The 23,052-nt window shown below is 42.1% G+C and overlaps 1 protein-coding gene across 1 annotated transcript in view; it reads right to left on the bottom strand.

Annotated features, from left to right (window-relative positions):
- Positions 1 to 23,052, bottom strand: part of mybpc1 (myosin binding protein C1) — a 53,158-nt gene that overhangs the window by 19,785 nt on the left and 10,321 nt on the right. Inside the window, exons 6-22 of the mRNA XM_061912125.1 lie at positions 20,187 to 20,353; positions 19,984 to 20,116; positions 15,929 to 16,053; positions 15,743 to 15,848; positions 12,988 to 13,154; positions 12,738 to 12,903; positions 12,557 to 12,663; positions 12,347 to 12,483; positions 6,827 to 6,986; positions 6,641 to 6,745; positions 6,379 to 6,567; positions 4,398 to 4,532; positions 4,123 to 4,290; positions 3,962 to 4,050; positions 3,681 to 3,876; positions 3,476 to 3,615; positions 3,238 to 3,397 (exon numbers count right to left, since the gene is read on the bottom strand). Coding sequence (XP_061768109.1) covers positions 3,238 to 3,397; positions 3,476 to 3,615; positions 3,681 to 3,876; positions 3,962 to 4,050; positions 4,123 to 4,290; positions 4,398 to 4,532; positions 6,379 to 6,567; positions 6,641 to 6,745; positions 6,827 to 6,986; positions 12,347 to 12,483; positions 12,557 to 12,663; positions 12,738 to 12,903; positions 12,988 to 13,154; positions 15,743 to 15,848; positions 15,929 to 16,053; positions 19,984 to 20,116; positions 20,187 to 20,353 — 2,450 coding nt within the window. The remainder of the gene's footprint in view (positions 1 to 3,237; positions 3,398 to 3,475; positions 3,616 to 3,680; positions 3,877 to 3,961; positions 4,051 to 4,122; positions 4,291 to 4,397; positions 4,533 to 6,378; positions 6,568 to 6,640; positions 6,746 to 6,826; positions 6,987 to 12,346; positions 12,484 to 12,556; positions 12,664 to 12,737; positions 12,904 to 12,987; positions 13,155 to 15,742; positions 15,849 to 15,928; positions 16,054 to 19,983; positions 20,117 to 20,186; positions 20,354 to 23,052) is intronic.

Genomic DNA, 23,052 nt, shown 5'->3' with positions numbered 1-23,052 from the left:
TCTACCTCATTCCTATTTATAATTTATATTTATTTATTTATGAAAGAGACATTTTTGTTAACAAGTTAATGGTGTTTAATGATAATACAATCATGTTTAACACACATAGATTCCTTTCTTTCATGAAGACAAGAATATAAGTTGGTGTATTACCTGATTCTGATGACTTGCATTGATTGGAATTAGACAGTGGTGCTGATAACGTCCGCATTTTCAAATGGAGGAAAAAAAAAGTCCTCCTTTCTGTCCAATACCACATGAAAGTGGTTGGATTTGGCATCTCATTTGTCCAACTTGCATACTCCTTTTTAAACACTTTGTTATGAGAGTAGCATATGTGTGTGGCCCTTTAATGTCTGGCAGCAGGTGAATGACGTCAGTGAGTGTGCGGGTGGGCAAGCAAGTGAGAAAGCGGTCGCTGAGGGCGGGGGAGAAATACATTGGCATCAAACTCCGTAGCTTGCTAGCTTGTGCACACTAGCTTTCTGAGACTCTTATTTTGTTAGCACAGGCAGGATGAAACAGGTCTTTTATGGTGAAGACAGGAACTGTGCAGTCGGTCTTTAGAGTTTTGACAGTAGGTACGGAGTCTCTAGAAATAAAATGTGTTTCTCTGCGTCCGCCCTGTTAGTGATTTTTTTCTTAAATATGAGCTCGCAGCAGCCAGCGTCATCTCACAAGATCCTCGGGTGCCGAGAATGTCAAACAACTGATGAAAGTGAAGTCTTGGTATGATTGATGATTGCTCATTTTTATGTCTATTTTTTAATGCCTGGCTTGAGATCGACTGACGCACCCTCCGTGATCGACCAGTCGATCGCGATCGACGTAATGCCCACCCCTGGTATAAGGTGTGATCTTCTAAAGGTTTGCATGCATTAAAGCATGTGCAAACTTTACAGCACGCACAGAGCTGATCTACAAAACTCGTACACTAAAGATTGTCTCTTTAGTGAGCAAAATAAGGAGCGCAATCCATTTAGCGTGTCTGTCTTCCTACCGCCCGAATGCGGCTGAGCTAGGCTCCACCACACCCCGCTACCCCGAAAGGTACAAGTGGTAAAAAAATGGATGGATGGATGGTGTCAATGCTGGGAGGAGAAAATGCAAATATATCCACCCAGCAGGCACAATGTGGTTTATCGAAACAGAAACTGTTTTTGCGGGTGCCATTTTGCATATTTATTTAGTCCGTCTGAAATCTATGTGCAAAATGCCACGGTTACACAAATAGCTGTGCAAAAGGAGGGGATCGGCCTGCAACGACAGGGAGACTGACAATATTTTGACCTATGTGTTTATGTGTGTGTCAACATATTTATCCATCCATCCATCTTCTTCCGCTTATTCGAGGCCGGGTCGCGGGGGAATCAGCCTAAGCAGGGAAGCCCAGACTTCCCTCTCCCCAGCCACTTCGTCTAGCTCTTCCCGGGGGATCCTGAGGTGTTCCCAGGCCAGCCGGGAGACATAGTCTTCCCAACGTGTCCTGGGTCTTCCCCGTGGCCTCCTACCGGTTGGACGTGCCCTAAACACCTCCCTAGGGAGGCGTTCGGGTGGCATCCTGACCAGATGCCCGAACCACCTCATCTGGCTCCTCTCGATATGGAGGAGCAGCGGTTTTACTTTGAGCTCCTCCCGGATGGCAGAGCTTCTCACGCTATCTTAGACTTAGACTTAGAAAATCTTTATTGTCCCCGAGGAGCAATTTGGTTTGCAGCAGTAGTCATTAAAAACAAGGTTCAACAGTAAAAACGAGGTACAACAGTAAAAACGAGGTTCAACGGTAAAAAATGAGGTACAACAGTCAAAACAAGGTACAAATACATAAAATACATACAACATACAAACCATCATAAAGCTAAAAACTAAACACATTTGTAATACGATAAAAACTAATCACACGTCGCATCCCACTAAAGTGACTACATAGCAGCTACTGTAAGCTTGTTTAAGGAGCTCGTTTATAAAAACAACAGCTGAGGGAACAAAGGATCTTATGTATTGGTTGTTTTTGGCCTCATCTCACCCTATGTCAACATATCTAGACTATCATAAATAAAACATTATAGACATGTCGTCTATTCCGCAATATCACTTTTTGATTTTATAACTTCTGGACAATTTTTGTGTCTGCTAATATTTTTTGTTATGTTTTTCATGCAGGAAATATATTATTACCATAGGTCTTATATGAAAAAAAACTTCTTGCAACATGCATTTTCTTGCGTTCGGATCATTCCAGATGCATGAATGCTCCCGGGTGTTGTGATGCTTCTTTGCCTCCCCGCAGAGCGCACTGTCAGCGTGCTAAATATAGTTTAATGTTGTATAGATTGCGATTCTATATTGCAGAGAATTTGTTACATATTATAGATGTGTGCTGTTTGAGCATTTTTTGAGTCAATTGATTTGTTGACATTGAAAATTGCAACATTAGCTAGAGGTAGTTTGAGAAGTCCGCTCTCAGTGCTTCTGGCGTCATCGCCCAGTGCCACCGGGTGTGATGTCATGTGCAATCCAGATACCATCCATCCATCCATTTTCTACCGCTTATTCCCTTTTGGGGTCGCAGGGGGCGCTGGCGCCTATCTCAGCTACAATCGGGCGGAAGGCGGGGTACACCCTGGACAAGTCGCCACCTCACAATCCAGATACCTTGATATGGAATTGTTGGATTTTTGTGAATCTGACCAGGGTAATTCAATCGGTGCCCCAAAAAATTATGGATTCGGTACCCATCTCTAATTATTGCAGTCAGCTCCTAACATGTTACACCACCAATATTAAATACCAAAATGGGGCCACAAACTAAATCGTGTTTATTGCCACAGAAAGGTTGATTGGCAACACTAAATGGGCCCTAGTGTGTGAATGTGAGTGTGAATGTTGTCTGTCTATCTGTGTTGGCCCTGCGATGAGGTGGCGACTTGTCCAGGGTGTACCCTGCCTTCCGCCCGATTGTAGCTGAGATAGGCGCCAGCGCCCCCCGCGACCCCGAAAGGGAATAAGCGGTAGAAAATGGATGGATGGATGGATGCCACAGAAAGCCAAGGTCCATTAATCAACCACAACTCGTTTATATAGCCCTTAATCCCAAGTGCCTCATTGAGCTTCACAAACCACAACGACATCCCCTGATCTGAACCAACACTGAGGAAAAACTTCAAAAGTCTGAACTGGTAAAAACAAAAAACCATGGGAAGGGACTGCTGTTGTGGGGATAGTCTTGAGTCATACCTTCTTTGGCGATGATGGCACTTTTCTTGGTTTGGGTGGCTGATTCGCTTAGTCCACACATGTTCTCCGAGTAGACCCGGAAGTAGTACTCATTCCCAACCACCAGTTCGGTGATGGCGATAAAGTTGCGATGGTAGTGCTCCAGGCATGTGAACCATTCCTTAAAGAAAAGATCGAAACATGTCAATACTTGGTACTACATTTATTTAACATGACCGAGTGGGTTTTGAACATCTACCATTGTCTTCTTGTCTGCCTTCTGAATGGTGTATCCTGTTATCTGTGCGTTGCCATTATCCCTTGGTGGCGTCCAGCTGAGAGCCACATTTTCTCCCCATACTTCCTCAATGGTCACACTCTGGGGCGGCCCAGGGAGGTCTAACAATATGAAAATGAAAAATGACTCTTGGGAAATGATGTCTTTTCACGCTTCTTTTCCTCACCTATGACTTGTATGTCCATTACGGCTGAATCCACGTGGTTTTCTACCTGCACCGTCATTTCATACTTCCCAGAGTGACTGCGCTCGGCTTTACGGATGAAGATGATGCTATCGGAGTCTGTGTTGCGGATGTTTACGAGGGCCGGATCTATGGGTTGACCGTCCTTCAGCCAAGTGACCTTTGGCCTGGGTTTTCCCTAGGGACATTGTCATGGGGGTCAATAAGAAGACTTCTCTCCAGCGATGTTCCAATTATTGTCAGGGCGTTAAGGAGTCTCTTACCATAAATGGCACCACAAGGTTGACTGGTTCTCCAACTCTTCGGGTGTAAGTTTGCTTCAGGTGTCGTGGGACGCGGATCTTGGGTGGTTCTGCGAACAGAAGCATGCCACATGATTCATGACTTACTTCCATTTTAATGGGGCTTCTAGAGTTTGACTTACCAATAACCTCTTTAACAAGAACAGCGTGCTGAGTTGTCCGTGGAGCGCTGGCTCCAGCGGCATTCATGGCCTTAACCCGAATTAAGATTTTGGAGTCAGGTTTTAGTCCTGTGAGGGTGTATCTGGTCTTCTCTATCAGTTCGTCGTTTGCTTTTATCCACTCATCAGCTGTTGGCAAAGAACAATCCAGATGCAAAGATGGTTTACTACCAGGTCATTCCTTGACTAATCTGTTGGTGGGCATTGCTATGTCACTCTCTGCGGCGTTTTCTTACTTCCTTCAAGGCAGTACTCCACTACATATCCATCAAGGCCAGCGGCTCCGATGGTTTCAGGTGGACGCCACTTCACGGTCACAGTTGTGTCGGTCACATCATCCACAACCAGCATAGTGGGCTCACTGGTAACAGCTTAAAAGACACAAATGTTTTGCTCAGTTATGTGGATTACAACCATCAGTGTACTCTGTGTCACCCAGTATTGCCTTTCAATCTTGTACCTGTGTCTGCGGAACCTGCACACAACATGTTACTGGACTGGCAAGCAGTTTGTACATGTTGTTGAAGGTGTCAAAGTCAATTGCTTCATAGCACGCCTTTGATCTCGTTATCTGAATAAGCACCAGCAAACAGTCGCGAAAATGTTTGTGGCTCCCATTATCCTTTATTCTCTTTGAAACGGGTCAATATAGATCTATGAATGGTAAAAGCTGCCGACCCCTGATATATAACAACGGGGGGGTGGCGGGCGGTTGCGGTGTTGATAAAATGTTGGTTCGGGTGGATGGCGGGTGGATAACGACTTTAGTGATGCGGTTGCGGATTATATAATTGCATGTCCGCCAAGGCTGTCCTTTGTCACCGATTCTGTTCATAACTTTTATGGACAGAATTTCTAGGCGCAGCCAAGGCGTTGAGGGGTTCCGGTTTGGTGGCCACGGGATTAGGTCTCTGCTTTTTGCAGATGATGTAGTCCTGATGGCTTCATCTGGCCGGGATCTTCAGCTCTCACTGGATCGGTTCGCAGCCGAGTGTGAAGCGACCGGAATGAGAATCAGCACCTCCAAATCCGAGTCCATGGTTCTCGCCCGGAAAAGGGTGGAGTGCCATCTCCGGGTTGGGGAGGAGACCCTGCCCCAAGTGGAGGAGTTCAAGTACCTAGGAGTCTTCTTCACGAGTGAGGGAAGAGTGGATTGTGAGATCGACAGGCGGATCGGTGCGGCGTCTTCAGTAATGCGGACGTTGTACCGATCCGTTGTGGTGAAGAAGGAGCTGAGCCGGAAGGCAAAGCTCTCAATTTACCGGTCGATCTACGTTCCCATCCTCACCTATGGTCATGAGCTTTGGGTCATGACCGAAAGGATAAGATCACGGGTACAAGCGGCCGAAATGAGTTTCCTCCGCCGTGTGGCGGGGCTCTCCCTTAGAGATAGGGTGAGAAGCTCTGCCATCCGGGAGGAACTCAAAGTAAAGCCGCTGCTCCTCCACATCGAGACGAGCCAGATGAAGTGGTTCGGGCATCTGGTCAGGATGCCACCCGAACGCCTCCCTAGGGAGGTGTTTAGGGCACGTCCAGCTGGTAGGAGGCCACGGGGAAGACCCAGGACACGTTGGGAAGACTATGTCTCCCGGCTGGCCTGGGAACGCCTCGGGATCCCCCGGGAAGAGCTAGACGAAGTGGCTGGAGATAGGGAAGTCTGGGCTTCCCTGCTTAGGCTGTTGCCCCCGCGACCCGACCTCGGATAAGCGGAAGATGATGGATGGATGGATGGATATCCGCGCATCTCTAATGTATAGCATCGGGAAGGAAAGATATGCTCATTTTGTCTCAAATTCCAGCGAGTGATTGTCAGCCATCTTTGACTAAACAACAGTAACCAACGGGGTATGGCTTAGTGGGGAAAGTCGGAAGTGTCCATTGGTCTCGGTTTATTCTTTATGCGTAATCATTTTAACTCCTACTGAACCCTCCTCATAAACTTAATCTCCTAAAACTATAATCTGCAATAGGTTTAGCGGCAGTCACTGTAACGACATATTTAATATCTTCTAAAGCCAACGGAGGTCTTAGTCAAAATGCTTTGGATAATGGCGAAGCAGGAGGTAACAGCTGTGTCTCTGGGGGTTCCAAGGACAGGCTATACATGTACAATTCGACCTAAACATGTTGGTGACAATATTGTTTTGAAATCAAGCGATGGAGGAACCGGGCCAATGTGAAGTGTTGGATATTAAAAGAATCATTTGGGCGACTCACCAAGAGGAGTAAATGATTTGGACGGTTCACTGGGCTTGGACACCCCGATAGCATTGACTGCAAATACCCGCACTTCGTACGGCACGCCTTCAATCATCTTCTTGAGCTCGAATGATGTTTCTTTGATCAGGTCAAAGTTCAGTCTCATCCATCGTGAACTCTGTTTCTTTTTTCTCTCAATGAAGTAGCCTGTGACGGATAAAAACAATTACATCTTTTTGTTTGCAAAATGTACATCTGTGAAGTGGGTTGCGATATTTACCTAAAATTGGTGAAGCGCCATCGTATTTGGGGGCTTCCCATGTCATAGAGCACCAATCACCTCCAACCACAGGCACCAAAGGAGGTTCTGGGGCATCAGGGATGTCTATAGGAGCAACAAGGCTGTTTAGAGTTTTGGAGATCCAAGGAAAACATGCAATACTTAGAAAGTTCTGGGATCTCTTACCTACAACTTTTATTTTGATGCCGGCTTTGGCCTCACCAGCCTCATTTTGGAGTACTATGTTGTAGTTTCCCGTGTCATCTCGCTCTGCGACATCAATTGTCAGACTCGTCTGGTCGACAAACGTTTCAGCTCGGACACGATTGCCCGACTCAAGAATGACCTGAGACAGATGAGTGTGGAAAACATTTAACTCTTACACTGAAAAAAGAGACTTTTTGGTGCTGTAAACTCTATCAGAGTAACTGTTATAATTTATACCTAGTATTTTTAACATTCAGTAAGAACTAGAGTTTATTAAGTAAAATTAAACATTTTATTAACGTAATACATGAATTATGGGGGAAGAGTAAGTTCTACTTAGGTTTCCTCATACTATTTAAATCTTTAATAATTGTACGTACATAAATCTAAAAATATTACATAAACTTTACTATGAAAACCTAGTGTTTTGAAACGCACAGCACAACAGGCTCTGGCCGACTGGCTCTGCTCCGGCCTTTAGAATCACTTCACGGAGCACTGCAAGGTGGCATTATGGGTAATTCTTATCATGCGTTTATAATGTGTTACAGAGTCAATGTTCTCCAGAAATGTGTTTGGTGTGGGTTCACAGAGTGTGGCGCATATTAGTAAGAATGTTAAAGTTGTTTATATCACAACCGTCAGTGTAAAAAGTATGGCTGTTGACTAAGTATGCAGTGCAATCTTGTGTGACAAGGAGCGAAACGCATGCGTCCTTCCGGCACGCACACAACATGGTGTAAAAGTGGGCGCCAACTACGCTGAATAATTATGTGTTAAATTTGTTCTCATCACACTCAGTTTTATACGACATGTCATTAATAAACGCATGGGTGAGAAGAGGTTTTAAAATGATTAGCGCCCCGGCGGCTTTCCAAGGAAATACGGTATATAAAATTTACTTAAAGTTTTGAGTAAATTGATGTCCCTGCTGACGAAAAACAAGTAGACTTTACCTAATTTGTTTAAATAAATGCAACCTAAAACTTGGATGTAATTAAGTAACTGTTACTTAATATCTTCACAACTGTTATGTTATATGGTAAGTAAAATGTACTTGATACTGGCAAGTGAGTGTTACTTGATATTGCAGCATTACATTTTACTTAAATAATTTGCGTGCAAATACTTACAATAATTTTTTCAAGTAAATATTATGAGTTGTTTTTTTCAGTGTAGGGTACATTGGGGACGTTTTCTTTCATTAAGGTACATTTTTGCTCCAATGTTGGCCATAACTTTGGTTGCGCTACATCGAGTGGAATTATTTGATCTTAAAAAGGCTTTTTCCATGTGTTATTTCAAATACTTTCCAATATCAACAATACACTAGCTCAGTGGTTCTCAACCTTTTTCCAGTGATGTACCCCCTGTGAACATTTTTTTAATTCAAGTACCCCCTAATCAGAAAAAAGCATTTTTGGTAGAAAAAAAGGGATAAAGAAGTCAAATACAGCACTATATCATCAGTTTCTTTATATTAAATTGCATAACAGAGCAAAATATTGCTCATTTGTAGTTGTCTTTCTTGAACTAATTGGAAAAACTTGTGGAAAAATAAACAAATGATTCAATTATAAATAAAGATTTCTACACATAGAAGTAATCATCAACTTAAAATGCCCTGCCTGGGGATTGTAATAGAGATCCATTTGGATTCATGAACTTAATTCTAAACGTTTCTTCACAATATTTATGGAACATGTCCACAAAAAATCTAGGTGTCAACACTGAATATTGCATTGTTGCTTTTCTTTTCCGTTTATGAACTTACATTCATAGTTTGTTGAGGTATTATTCAATAAAAACATTTATAAAGGATTTTTGATTTATTGCTATTTTTAGAATATTTTTTAAAAATCTCACGTACCCATTGGCATACCTTCAAGTACCCCCAAGGGTACGCGTACCCCCATTTGAGAACCACTGCACTAGGAAATAATTTTAGCCAAGTTAGGTACTGGAGAGTTAAGAGTGTATCATTTTTTAAAATCATATGTCTTAATCAACATCTGTCCTAAATACAAATAGCAAACACATCATATTTTCATCCATTGAATGTCCATTTAATCTATTCATGTCTGTTTTTTAATTCAATAGGTTTGCATAAAATGAGTTTGCATCCTAGGTACTTGAACTCCTCCACTTGGGGCAGGGTCTCCTCCCTCACTCGAGTCTTGTTCACGAGTGAGGGAAGAGTGGATCGTGAGATCGACAGGCGGATCGGTGCGGCGTCTTCAGTAATGCGGACGTTGTACCGATCCGTTGTGGTAAAGAAGGAGCTGAGCCGGAAGGCAAAGCTCTCAATTTACCGGTCGATCTACGTTCCCATCCTCACCTATGGTCATGAGCTTTGGGTCATGACCGAAAGGATAAGATCACGTGTACAAGCGCCCGAAATGAGTTTCCTCCGCCGTGTGGCGGGGCTCTCCCTTAGAGATAGGGTGAGAAGCTCTGTCATCCGGGAGGAACTCAAAGTAAAGCCGCTGCTCCTTCACATCGAGAGGAGCCAGATGAGGTGGTTCGGGCATCTGGTCAGGATGCCACCCGAACGCCTCCCTAGGGAGGTGTTTAGAGCACGTCCAACCGGTAGGAGGCCACGGGGAAGACCCAGGACACGTTGGGAATACTATGTCTCCCGGCTGGCCTGGGAACGCCTCGGGATCCCCCGGGAAGAGCTAGACGAAGTGGCTGGGGAAAGGGAAGTCTGGGCTTCCCTGCTTAGGCTGCTGCCCCCGCGACCCGACCTCGGATAAGCGGAAGATGATGGATGGATGGATGGAGTTTGCATCCATACTGTAAATGTTAAAATACTGTAATACCGTGTTAAATATCAGGACTAAATATATAAGTTCTAAAACACATTTTGAAGCATTGTTGGCTGTTTCTAATTTCAGGGTTTTATTTTGGAGAAAATGTGCCATATTTCCTATTTGGAATTAGATGGGACAATCTTGGGAATTTATTTATACAGTTTTAACTCCCATGGGATTTTTTTTGTCAATTACGAGCAAAATGCACGACTTCTATGGATGTTTAATGTAAACTTAGTGCGTCCGCCAACTGCCACGCATACACACAAAACATAAGAAGCGGCGCCCTGTGTTTACAGAAGTAAACATGGCTTGTAGGTGTCAGTCATGGCTAGGACTAAAACGATCAATCAATTAAATCAGTTCGAAAAAAGCTTAGACTTATATTCTGTGGCTTTCATTAATTGTTTATTTAAAAAAAATCACAAAATCTAAGCCGCTTGGAATGCCTGGAACTTTAAATATGCTGACATAGTTTTCGCACTGCCGCTGCAGTAGAGTTCACGAGAGCGGTGGTGCGTGGCGGACGTGATTTCTGTGGCAGTGAACAGCATAGGGGTGTTTTTTGGGGGTTTTTTTTATGCACACATGTCAAAAGCCTAATAAAAATGTTGATGATGTGCATTTATTCTAAACCAGTGGTTCTCAATCTTTTTTCAGTGATGTACCCCCCTTTGAACATGTTTTTAATTCAAATACCCCCTAATCAGAGCAAAGCATTTTTGGTTGAAAAAAAGAGATAAAGAAGTAAAATACAGCACTATGTCATCAGTTTCTGATTTATTAAATTGTATAACACTGCAAAATATTGCTCATTTGTGGTGGTCTTTCTTGAACTATTTGGGAAAAAAAAGATATAAAAATAACTAAAAACGTGTTGAAAAATAAACAAGTGATTCAATTATAAATAAAGATTTCTACACATAGAAGTAATCATCAACTTAAAGTGCCCTCTTTGGGGATTGTAATAGAGATCCATCTGGATTCAACTTAATTCTAAACATTTCTTCACAAAAAAAGAAATCATTAACATCAACATTTATGGAACATGTCCACAAAAAATGTCTTGCTATCAACACTGGATATTGCATTGTTGTATTTTTTTCACAGTTTATGAACTTGCATTCATATTTTGTTGAAGTATTATTATTTTTGAATTGTTGCTGTTTTTAGAATATTTTATAAAAAATCTTACGTACCCCTTGGCATACCTTCAAGTACCCCCAGGGGTATGCGTACCCCCATTTGAGAACCACTCTTCTAAACAATAATAATGAAAGTAGATTGATTATACCCTATTACTAAAATAATTGATAACTGCTGCCCTAGTCCTGGCACATTTATTGCAATTTCAAAGACTTTGTACAAATAGAGTCAACATTCATTAAGAATTTTAGCTATGGTATTTTGTGGCACACTTGTTGTTTTTGGTTGAGGAGGCTGATCCTTTCCAGCAGGCACAAGACATTGATCCAACATTGATTATACATACATGTCCTTTAAAACCGATTTTGAAACAATGTTGCAAAATAGTTGTATTTGGAAATTGAGATAACGTTGATGTCCAACGTTGGATCCACGTTGTTGAAAAGGTTAAATCTACTTCACAACCTAACCTTCAATTAACGTTGTCAAAAAGCATGTTATTTCAACATTGTGCTGTATATCCATCCATCCATTTTCTGCAGTTTATTCCCTTTTGGGTCGCTGGTGCTTATCTCAGCTACAATCGGGCGGAAGGCGGGGTACACCCTGGACAAGTCGCCACCTCGTCGCATGTGTACTGTATATGTGTTGGAAAATATATGTTGGAAAATGACCAAAATTCAATGGTCATATCAACGTCAGAACCCAACATTGATTAAACGTTGTCGAAAAGCATGTCGTTCCAACGTTATATTTGATTTGATCAATGTCAGGACCTAATTCAACAAGTTCCCATTATTGTTTTGATGTCTTGTGCCCGGTGGTTTAGAATAACGACGTAAATCCTCCTCTATTTTAACCTTTCTAAAACACCATCTTTTTGCCTATGCTGCTCCTTTGTCCAGCATTTATCTTTTTCTGTTTTGGCGAAGAATTTTGACGTTTGTCACTTTTCGATGACGTATACCGTATTTCCTTGAATTTCCGCAGGGCATACAGTATGCGCCTGCCTTGAATTACTGCCGGGTCAAACTCGCTTCGCAAAATAATGAGCGCATGCTTAGTATTACCGCCTGGTCAAACTCGTGACGTCACGAGTGACACTTCCCCTGTCATTATTATCAAAATGGAGAAGGGTGATTTCAATACGGGTAATTTGAAATCACATAAAGGGAAAAAGATTAAGAGCTATTCAGTAGCATTTAAGGTCCAAGCTTACATCACACTCAAATTTTTACTGCATGCCTTTGTGAGAAGAGGTTTTAAAATAATTAGCGCATGCTTACTTTTACCGCATGCCTTTGGTAAGCGCAGGAGTGAGAAGAGGTTTTAAATTAATTAGCGCCCCGGCGGCAATTCAATGAAATACGGAAGGTTGGATAAACGCGGCCTGAACGTTCAGACTGCAGTCTCATCGGCTACTTGTCTGATTTATTTTCACATTCAAAACAGGCCTGGGTCAGATTTGGAAAAAATCGTAATGAAAACATCAGAAACAGGTCACTTATGGGTAAAAAACAGCGCAAAGTTAGATACTGACCCTTTCCCCCTTCATCCAAACCACCCTGGGAACTGGTTCGCCACTCATGGGGATCTCTAAGCGAAGTTTGTTTCCTGCTATAATTGTCACAGTGTTGTCTGGGAAGTTCAGACTTTCCAGGTGCAGCTTTGGAGGGTCTGACGAAAAAGAACAAGCAACATTAAATGCAAGCTTTTGTTACAGTAATAGGCGACACGTAATGGAACGTACCTATGACTTGAATCTTGGCAGATAGGCTCTGCGAGTAGCCATCAGGTACAAAGGTGTAATCTCCAGCATCATGAAGGGAGCTCGTTTCAACTGAAAGTTCATGATCCCTGAAAATAAAATCTATGTTTGGTACCACAGAGCAGTAATGGACAGTTGCTTTTGTTTAACAATGAGGTCATACCTATTTTTGTGTAGGATGTTAATGCGGTCATTGGCTTGGATTAGCTGTCCATTCCTGTACCATCGGCCTGGGACGTTGCCCGGGAAGATCTCACAGTGCAGCTTGAGAGGCTGACCCAGCAACACCTTCATGTCCTGCAGGTCCTGGTGGATCTTCAGTGGTTTCACTGTTTAAATGAAGCAAGTTCATCTCACAGAGCTGAACAGAGACAGTCCGTGCTAACAGTGAGGGAAGCATCAGCGTTACATACAGTCAACCTGTATGTGAGCCTCGGACGTGCCACCACTAGCCATGATGGAGTATGTCCCGGTGTCTTCCAGGGAGGCGTCATCAATCACCAGGAAGTGTTTGGTTCCCTCGCACTTAACTCGATATCTAGATCGAACTCCTGTTGAGATCTCAACACCGTTCTTCATCCTTAAAGACACACAGGAATAAGATGTTCGTACCTTTGCGCTGACCAGGGTTGTCCAAAGTATTGATACTTCGATACCAAATCGATACTAACACGCAAAAAATTACATCGATACCTACTTTTACCTCAGAGAGCCATGTCAATTGTCGGTATGTGGGCAATTTCAGCCGTCTTTAAAAACAATATCCAATGTTGCCCGATGTTTAAATAGTTGTGGAAGCCTGACAAATGCGGATTTGTTGATTCTGCTCTGCCCTTGCTCATAAAAAATATATAATAAAAGTGTGTGAGTGAAGCTTAACTGAAGGTGTGGCGTAACTCCGCTTCACAACACACATTATAACCCGCCTGCCTTGCCAGAGAATTAGATGTCGCAGAAATGAACAGTGATGCATTTGAGTTACTTTGTTGTTATATTTAGCGAGTAGAGGTACTTATTATTTACCATGAATTGATTAACGTGGACCCCGACTTAAACAAGTTGAAAAACTTATTCGGGTGTTACCATTTAGTGGTCAATTGTACGGAATATGTACTGTACTGTGCAATCTACTAATAAAAGTATCAATCAATCAATCAAAATTTCAGGTAAAAGAGAGGTGTATTTTGCATTTATCAGCTAATCAAATACAAGCGGTCATAAAAGTATTCGCCGTGCGAGTGAGAGCGAATATCCGCCACCACAAGCCCAGGGACTGTGCATTACCACTACATGCAGAAAAGCTCCAGAAGCGTGCAACTTAACCTTTATCACTTTCATAAGTGCTAAGAAAACACAGCTGAAAGACACTCTTCTGTTGTTTGGCAACATTTTGAACACCGCTGCTTTAATTATTTTTTTTATGGGCCCGTGGAACATTGTTGTAAAAAATACATTAAAAAGTAGCAAAAATGTGAAAATGTAGCAAAAAAGCTCAATTTAATGGGAAAATGATGCACTGTTGATACTGTACTTATAACGAATAGAAATGCAAAGATTTTTATTGAAATATATGTTTTAGCTTTTTAATTAGCCTCTTTCATTACAAATGACATGATGACACTGGCAGCATATTAAAATAATATTAATAACAATATTGTTTGTTTTATGTTTACCTGAAGTCTCTACGCCACTGCTGTTCTTTTTAGAATGTGAAATAGTTTATTATTAGTTATTTACAGTGGTGCAAAAAAGTATTTAGTCAGCCACTGATTGGGCAAGTTCTCCCACTTCAAATGATGACAGATGTCTGTAATTTTCATCGGAGGTACACTTCAACTGTGAAAAAAAAAATCCAAATAAAAGGATTTATTTGTAAATTATGGTGGAAAATAAGTATTTAGTCAACCATTCAAAGCTCTCACTGGTGGAAGGAGGTTTTGGCTCAAAATCTCACGATACATGGCCCAAATCATTCTTTCTTAACACAGATCAATCGTCCTGTCCCCTTAGCAGAAAAACAGCCCCAAAGCATGATGTTTCCACCCCCATGCTTCACAGTAGGTATGGTGTTCTTGGGATGCAACTCAGTATTCTTCTTCCTCCAAACACGACGAAACCAACAAGTTCTATTTTGCTTTCATCTGACCACATGACATTCTCCCAATCCTCTGCTGTATCATCCATGTATCCATTTTGGTATAAACTCAACTCGTCGTGTTTGGAGGAAGAAGAATACTGAGTTGCATTCCAAGATCACCACACCTACTGTGAAGCATGGGGGTGGAAACATCATGCTTTGGGGCAGTTTTTCTGCTAAGGGGACAGGACGATTGATCTGTGTTAAGGAAAGAATGAATGGGGCCATGTATCGTGAGATTTTGAGCCAAAACCTCCTTCCATCAGTGAGAGCTTTGAATGGTTGACCAAATGCTTATTTTCCACCATAATTTACAAATAAATTATTTTAAATTCCTACAATGTGATATATCCTGGATTTTTTCTTCCACATTCTGTCTCTCACAGTTGAAGTGTACCTATGATGAAAATTACAGACCTCTGTCATCATTTGAAGTGGGAAACTTGCACAATCGGTGGCCGACTATAATCATACTTATAAGCACAGTGTTGTTTGTTTTGATATACTGGGAGGTTGTAGAACACTGCTGTTCCTTTTAGAATATATAGTCACATCTTGGTAGTTCATACTGATATTTATTGTTTAAGCAGTGATGTTATGACAATTGAAAACCGTTTTCAGTAAAGTAATGAATTTAAAAGTATGTGGATTTTTGTTTTGGGGCGGCATAGCTCGGTTGGTAGAGTGGCCGTGCCAGCAACTTGAGGTTGCAGGTTCGATTCCCGCTTCCGCCATCCTAGTCACTGCCGTTGTGTCCTTGGGCAAGACACTTTACCCACCTGCCCCCAGTGCTACCCACACTGGTTTAAATCTGACTTAGATGTTGGGTTTCAGTATGTAAAGCACTTTGAGTCACTAGAGAAAAGCGCTATATAAATATAATTCACCTCACTTCACTTTTGTTTTATCATAGCATAGAATAAATACTGAGAATCGTGGAAATTCATAGGTATCGGTACGGACTACTAATTTTCTGGTATTGTGACAACCCCAGTGTTGACAGATCTTTATGTTCTTGATGTTTTCTTTACCATTTGACCGCAGCACCTTCCTCCGTCACCTCACACTCCAGCTCGATCCTCTCGTTCACGGTGGTCTTGACGGCCTCCAGTTCCTTAACGATCTTAACTGGCAACTCTGCGGTTCGGAAAAAAGGATCACAGCGCTTAAGGACAGCGAATCAACGAGTCTTAGCCATTAATGATTGTCTGCTGTACCTTTGACCAAGAGCTCCGTGGAGCACTTCTCCTCTCCTGCGGACACAGAATATGCAGCGTCGTCGTTGGGGCCGCAGTTGTTGATGACCAAGATCCTTTGCGTGCCCTTGTGCTCAAATATATACCTAAACAGGATCCCCTAGTTACACCTTGAGGGAATCTTCACCTGCAGCCCCATCCCCAACTTGCTTGAACAAACTTTCACTCTCAGCTACGTCCGCATGCACGTAGGCCCAGACACTCCGAAACACTGAACGTGAAAGACAGAGCTGGACGAACGGACTTACTTCCTTGAACTTAAGGTCACCGATGGAGCCAGAATGGGGCCAGAGCACAGGGGGTGTACAGGAAGTGATTATGGCAAACAGGAAGGCGCATCATGACACGACATGACAGACAGACATAGACAGAGAGACATCATGCCTGGGAGGGTAGAGTGTGTAGTCAACAATGTTGCAACCAAAAGAACGATTGCGACTTTTCGGGGGAAGAAAGTCCTGCAGATGAAGCCAGAAAACAGCAGTAGCCTCCCAGATGGCTTTAGCTTGGCATGGCTTTGACATGTGTGTGATTTGGATTTAGGTTTATCTCTTGGTCCACAAGTCTAGAATCTAATCTATCTAATCTATTTTAGGTTTATCTCTTGGTCCACAAGTCTAGAATCTAATCTATGTGATGCTTTTGTGTACTTGCTCTAGTCTAGCTATAACCTTGAAGCAATGTTCCTATAATATATATATATATATATATATAATGTTCTCAAGTGTGTTTTCAAAGCCATTGTTCAGTCCTCCCAGGATTTCGCAGGCTTTTTGGGGGGATTGTTGCGGTTTAAAATGCCTGAATTCGTTAAATGTTTTCGAGGCTTATTTTTTTTTTCACTAACATTGACTGTTCTTATGAATTTGTGACCAACTTTTCTAAGTGTTCCATGCAACCTTAACCTCAAAAAGCACCAACATTGTAAAACAAATATTCTATTAATGTTTTACTCATTTTATGCCACACAGACTTAAAAGTAGACACTAGGTGGCAGTAAAGGCACAAACTTATATACTGTTTTAATTGACTATAACTATCCATCCATCCATCCATTTTCTACCGCGTATTCCCTTTTTGGGGTCGCGGGGGGCGCTGGCGCCTATCTCAGCTACAATCGGGCGGAAGGCGGGGTACACCCTGGACAAGTCGCCACCTCATCACAGGGCCAACACAGATAGACAGACAAGATTCACACACTAGGGCCAATTTAGTGTTGCCAATCAACCTATCCCCAGGTGCATGTCTTTGGCAGTGGGAGGAAGCCGGAGTACCCGGAGGGAACCCACGCATTCACGGGGAGAACATGCAAACTCCACACAGAAAGATCCCGAGCCTGGATTTGAACCCAGGACTGCAGGACCTTCGTATTGTGAGGCAGACGCACTAACCCTTCTGCTACCGTGAAGCCCTGACTATAACTACTAATAGTAAAATTCATTTGATGAGTTAAAGGCCTGTTTAATGTCCGCTGTTTGCTTTGGCATCCATAAGTTGCAGACATTCTCTCTCCGTGCTTTACACAGGAAATGTGTTTGTTCATCTCAAAAATTCATTTATGTTAATGTTTACCGCCGCACGTTAAGAGCATTTTTTGAACTGTTGAGAATGATCTACGGCGCTCATTTTTGTTGCTGAGAGGTTATCATCACACTTCAACATCACTGCAAAGGAAAATATGTTCCTAATTGTCTTATCCTGGATAAATACAGATAAGTTAAAATAAGTATAGCAATATATGTAGGGCTGTCAAAATGAACGCGTTAATACAAGAAATGTCGCAGGGAATCCTGAAGGAATCAATAAAGTACTATCTATATATTATTAATGAACACACTAAGAATAATCATGCAATTTATTTTGACCATACAAGCACTTTTACCTTAACTGCTATATGGTCTGTGTGTGATCAGATCAATGCGTAAATGCATGCACAAAAACGAGAGAGGTGACTCCAAATTTCACTCCAAAATAGAGCTTGAAAGAACTTTAGATATACTGTTGTCAAGTTTTTCGTAAAAATGACGTGCATTCCAGCAAAAACGTTCCTGACAATAACATTGCATTTGTATACAAATATTGGGGTCTTTTTGTAAGTAAATTTGAATCATGCAAGCGAGCCTGGGATTATTTACGATTATTCCAAATTTCCGAAATGTGATTAAAGGGGAACATTATCACCAAACCTATGCAAGTGTCAATATATACCTTGATGTTGCAGAAAAAAGACCATGTATTCTGTTAACCGATTTCCGAACTCTAAATGGGTGAAATTTGGCAAATTAAACGCTTTCTGTTTATAGGTCTTTTAGCGATGACGTCAGAATGTGACGTCACCGAGGTAACACACCCGCCATTTTAATTTTTACATTACAAACACCGGGTCTCAGCTCTGTTATTTTCCGTTTTTTCGACTAATTTTTGGAACCTTGGAGACATCATGCCTCGTCGGTGTGTTGTCGGAGGGTGTAACAACACTAACAGGGAGGGATTTAAGTTGCCCCAGTGGCAAGAAATCTGCCGCCAGACCCCCATTGAATGTGCCAGAGTGTCTTCACATTTTACCGGCGATGCTAAGACAGACATGGCACAGAGATGTATGGATAACCTGCAGATGCATTTGCAACTATTAAGTCAACGAAATCAGAAAGGTGAGTTTTGTTGATGTTGTTGACTTATGTGCTAATCAGACATATTTGGTCACGGCATGACTGCCAGCTAATCGATGCTAACATGCTACGCTAATCGATGCTAACATACTACGCTAATCGATGCTAACATGCTATTTACGCTAGCTGTATGTACATTTGAAAGTAAATACCCACATATAATGCGAAACAAACACTTACCAATCGACAGATTTAAGTTGCTCCAGTGTCACAAGATGCGAAAGTCCTGATCGTTTGGTCTGCACATTTTACCGGCGATGCTAATAAGGCAGCCATGCTATGGGCCACTTCATTAGGTACACCCATGCTATGGCCGAATAGCGTCAATAGCTTCAATTTCTTCTTCAATTTCGTTTTCGCTATCTGCCTCCATACTCCGACCATCTGTTTCAATACATGCGTAATCTGTTGAATCGCTGAAGCCGCTGAAATCCGAGTCTGAATCCGAGCTAATGTCGCTATATCTTGCTGTGGTAACCGCCATGTTGTTTGTATTGGCAGCACTGTATGACGTCACAGGGAAATGGACAGTCGCATCGCAAATAGTGAAAATCAAGAACTTTAAAGCTTTTTTTAGGGATATTCCGGGAGGTGTAAAATTTTGAAAAAAACTTCGAAAAATAAAACAAGCCACGGGGAACTGATTAAAAAAAAAATTAACCCTTTTGAAATTGTGATAATGTTCCCCTTTAATTTGATTAATAAAATAAACATTTGACAGCCCTAAATACATGTAAACTTGGAAGTAGATGTATGTGAAATTACCCAGAGGGCTTAGCGCTGTAGAAAGGAACAGTAAGTAGGATGACAGTTGTGTTGTTTGAGCAACACAAAGTTAATGTATGGTTACACATTATTGTTACTGCCTCATCTACACAAGAAACATACGTAAGTTTGGATCAGACAGTTGAGGTGCGTGTTTGAGCGCGGCTCACGGACAAATTCTATCGGCGAGAATGAAGCTGACTGGCCAAAATGTGCAGGGAAGTTGCAGGCCCTGGATAAGGTTGCGAGGGATCGTTTGAATTTGCGTGAATCGATCGTGACATTGCGAAATCCTGGAGGGACTGATGAGTTAAAGACCTGTGAAGGAGGTACCGCCTTTTCCCTGTACAGAGGCAAACAGTACAAAGCGCAGTTAAACACAACAATTCCTTTGTGATGATCTCACGAATGTTGCTTGGCGGCAAGTTCCATTGCACCTGACCAGAGCCACATTAGCGTGGAGAAGAAGCAGGCGAGGGCATTTCCGCAAATGAAACGCATTGTCTGAAATGCACTTCATTTGTGCAGTGTTTAAAGGGCAAACAACATAGCCGATACGCCACAGGCGACGATGGAACTTACTTGGGGCTGGGACGGATTTCCTGTCCATTTTTGTACCACTTGAGGTCAACTGTGGGGTCAGCCAGGTCCACCATAAGGCGGATCTTTCCGCCTTTATCCACCTGATAAGCAGGCTCCAGCTTCTTGGCGAACGCTGTCAAAAATGCACATTCAGGTTAAATTGGGCAACAGGGGGACAGCAATGGACGACGGAGGAGATTTACCTTCACTCTTCTTCTCCTCTTTGGGGATCTTCTTCATCCTGCGCAACAGGCCTCTAAGATCTGTGATGCCATACTCGAATGCAATCTTCTCGTACTGATCAGGGCGGGCATTCTTTAGAATCTCCCACACGTCCACCTCGGGGGCGTCGTCCTGCGCCTTATGCTCTCTGGTGGTGTCGGATATTTGGGCAGAATGTGAGGATATAAGTCAACGGAGGGTGTTTGCAACATGTCCTGAGAAACTCGTCATGAACCCTGACATGGTAGGAGGTTCTGGTAATGATAGGCAGTACAATCGCCATTTTTTTTAGGAGGTCATGATTTTCATTTCGGGGTTTCTTTTTGTCTCGCATTCCTCAGGACATGTCACACAAAGGGATGGGCTTCACCTATGTTGACCTTGATCTTGGAGACCAATATTCAGTGTAGTGAAGGAGTGCACTGCTTGGTTAAAGTTTTTAGTGCATTGTTGTTATTTTTAATGTATTTCAGCTGTTACGGTTATTAATGCTATTGCGGTTTTGTTGAATGTGTGCAAAAAGTACACAGTGAAATTTTTCACCAATCAAAGTTTATATAGCGTTAAATCACAAGTGTCTCAAAGGGCTGCACAAGTCACAACGACATTCTGGGCTCAGATCCCACATCAGGGGTATTTTCCAACCAACTTTTATCCAACAATTTAAAAAGCCTTCAAAGACTTTAAAGATTTCATGTAAAAAATAATGCCTATTACGGATGTGACTCTTACATTGATCCGACTCCGCTTGGGATGGTTTCCTGTGGACGGGACTCTCGCTGCTGTCTTGGATCCGCTTCGAACTGAACTCTCGCGGCTGTGTTGGAGCCACTATGGATTGAACTTTCACAGTATCATGTTAGACCCGCTCGACATCCATTACTTTCAGTCCCCTGGGGGGGGGGTTGCCCACATTTGAGGTCCTCTCCAAGGTTTCTCATAGTCATCATTGTCACTGGCGTCCCACTGGGTGTGAGTTTTCCTTGCCCTTATGTGGGTTCTTCCGAGGATGTCGTAGTCGTAGTGGTTTGTGCAGTCCTTTGAGACATTTTTGATTTAAGGCTATATAAATAAACATTGATTGATTGATTGATTACAAAACCTCTTACAGTGCGATTCTGATTCTTCCGGAGACAATTTTGATTCCGAATCACCTATTGATTTAACGCGATTTCCAATTCCAACCAATTAACCTGAATACACGGGCTTCACGGTGGCAGAGGGGTTAGTGCGTCTGCCCCACAATACGAAGGTCCTGCAGTCCTGGGTTCAAATCCAGGCTCGGGATCTTTCTGTGTGGAGTTTGCATGTTCTCCCCGTGAATGCGTGGGTTCCCTCCGGGTACTCCGGCTTCCTCCCACTTCCAAAGACATGCACCTGGGGATAGGTTGATTGGCAACACTAAAATTGGCCCTAGTGTGTGAATGTGAGTGTGAATGTTGTCTGTGTATCTGTGTTGGCCCTGCGATGAGGTGGCGACTTGTCCAGGGTGTACCCCGCCTTCCGCCCGATTGTAGCTGAGATAGGCGCCAGCGCCCCCCGTGACCCCAAAAGGGAATAAGCGGTAGAAAATGGATGGATGGACGATTTGGTCTTTAAATTATATTAAAACCAGGTTGCCAGCTGCTTGGTTGTTTACGCTGTTGAAATTACCTAAAATAATGTATTTTCAAAAAGCTTGAATCAATTTAGAATCGTTTTATATAACAATCCCAATTTAGATATAAATGAATAAATAATTCAGAACCCTAAATGTCTATGTGCATATAAAACATACCGTATTTTCCAGACTTTAAGTCGCACCAGTACATAAGCTGCACACACAAAGTTTTACAAGGAAAAAATATTTGAAGTGAGATATCTACATAGAAAGATTTTGTAAATGTTGACACTTTAATTGTTTCCAAACAGTTCCTGTAACACGGCAGTAAAATTAAACAAAACAGATGTCTTCATTCATCCTTTACAAAATTAATATGATTTTCTATTTTTTTTAATAAGGATCACAAAGTTTATCAGGCTTCTTCTTAGGTGTGCTTTGTAAACATTTGGGGTTTGAACATTTTCTTAACGTGGATCATTTCACTACATTCATTGTTTGGCTTAAACCATTTCATAATTTAGCCATAGATTAGCCGCACCTTTGTACAAGACGCAGGGTTCAACGCTTGTGGAAAAAGTAGCGTCTTATTGTCCATAAAATTACAGTAAGTAAGAATAGAATAAAACCTGAGACAAGATGAAACTGTTTGTGTACTACTTTACCTGATGTGTGTGTGTGTGTGTGCACCTGACCTACTTTACAAATCTACAGCAGAACAATTAACCTGAATGCTGACGACGTTTATTTTGTGCTATGCCATCGGTATTAAAAGTGGCTTTCCAATGAACGGCTCACAACTGCAACTCATCGTTCACTTAAAAGAGCCATTCAAAAAATTCACCCTGTCATTTCTCAAGTACGACCCAACCTAACCTTAGTAAACCTTTACCTGGCTGGATCGTGTTGGTGCTGTCTGTCTTCAAGCAACCAAAGTTTTTGGTTCTCCTACAGCAGTGGTTCTTAATCTTTTTTCAGTGATGTACCCCTTGTGAAATTTTTTTTAATTCAAGTACCCCCTAATCAGAGCAAAGCATTTTTGGTTGAAAAAAAAGAGATAAAGATGTAAAATACAGCACTATGTTATCAGTTTCTGATTTATTCAATTGTATAACAGTGCTCTTTTGTAGTGGTCTTTCCTGAACTATTTGGAAAAAAATATATAAAAATAACTAAAAACTTGTTGAAAAATAAACAAATGATTCAATTATAAATAAAGATTTCTGCACAAAGAAGTACTCATTAAC

The sequence above is a fragment of the Nerophis ophidion genome, linkage group LG10, assembly GCF_033978795.1.
Source record: "Nerophis ophidion isolate RoL-2023_Sa linkage group LG10, RoL_Noph_v1.0, whole genome shotgun sequence".
NCBI lineage: Eukaryota > Metazoa > Chordata > Actinopteri > Syngnathiformes > Syngnathidae > Nerophis > Nerophis ophidion.
The sequence above is the reverse complement of the archived record's forward strand: the minus strand, read 5'-3'. Positions and strand labels throughout refer to the sequence as shown.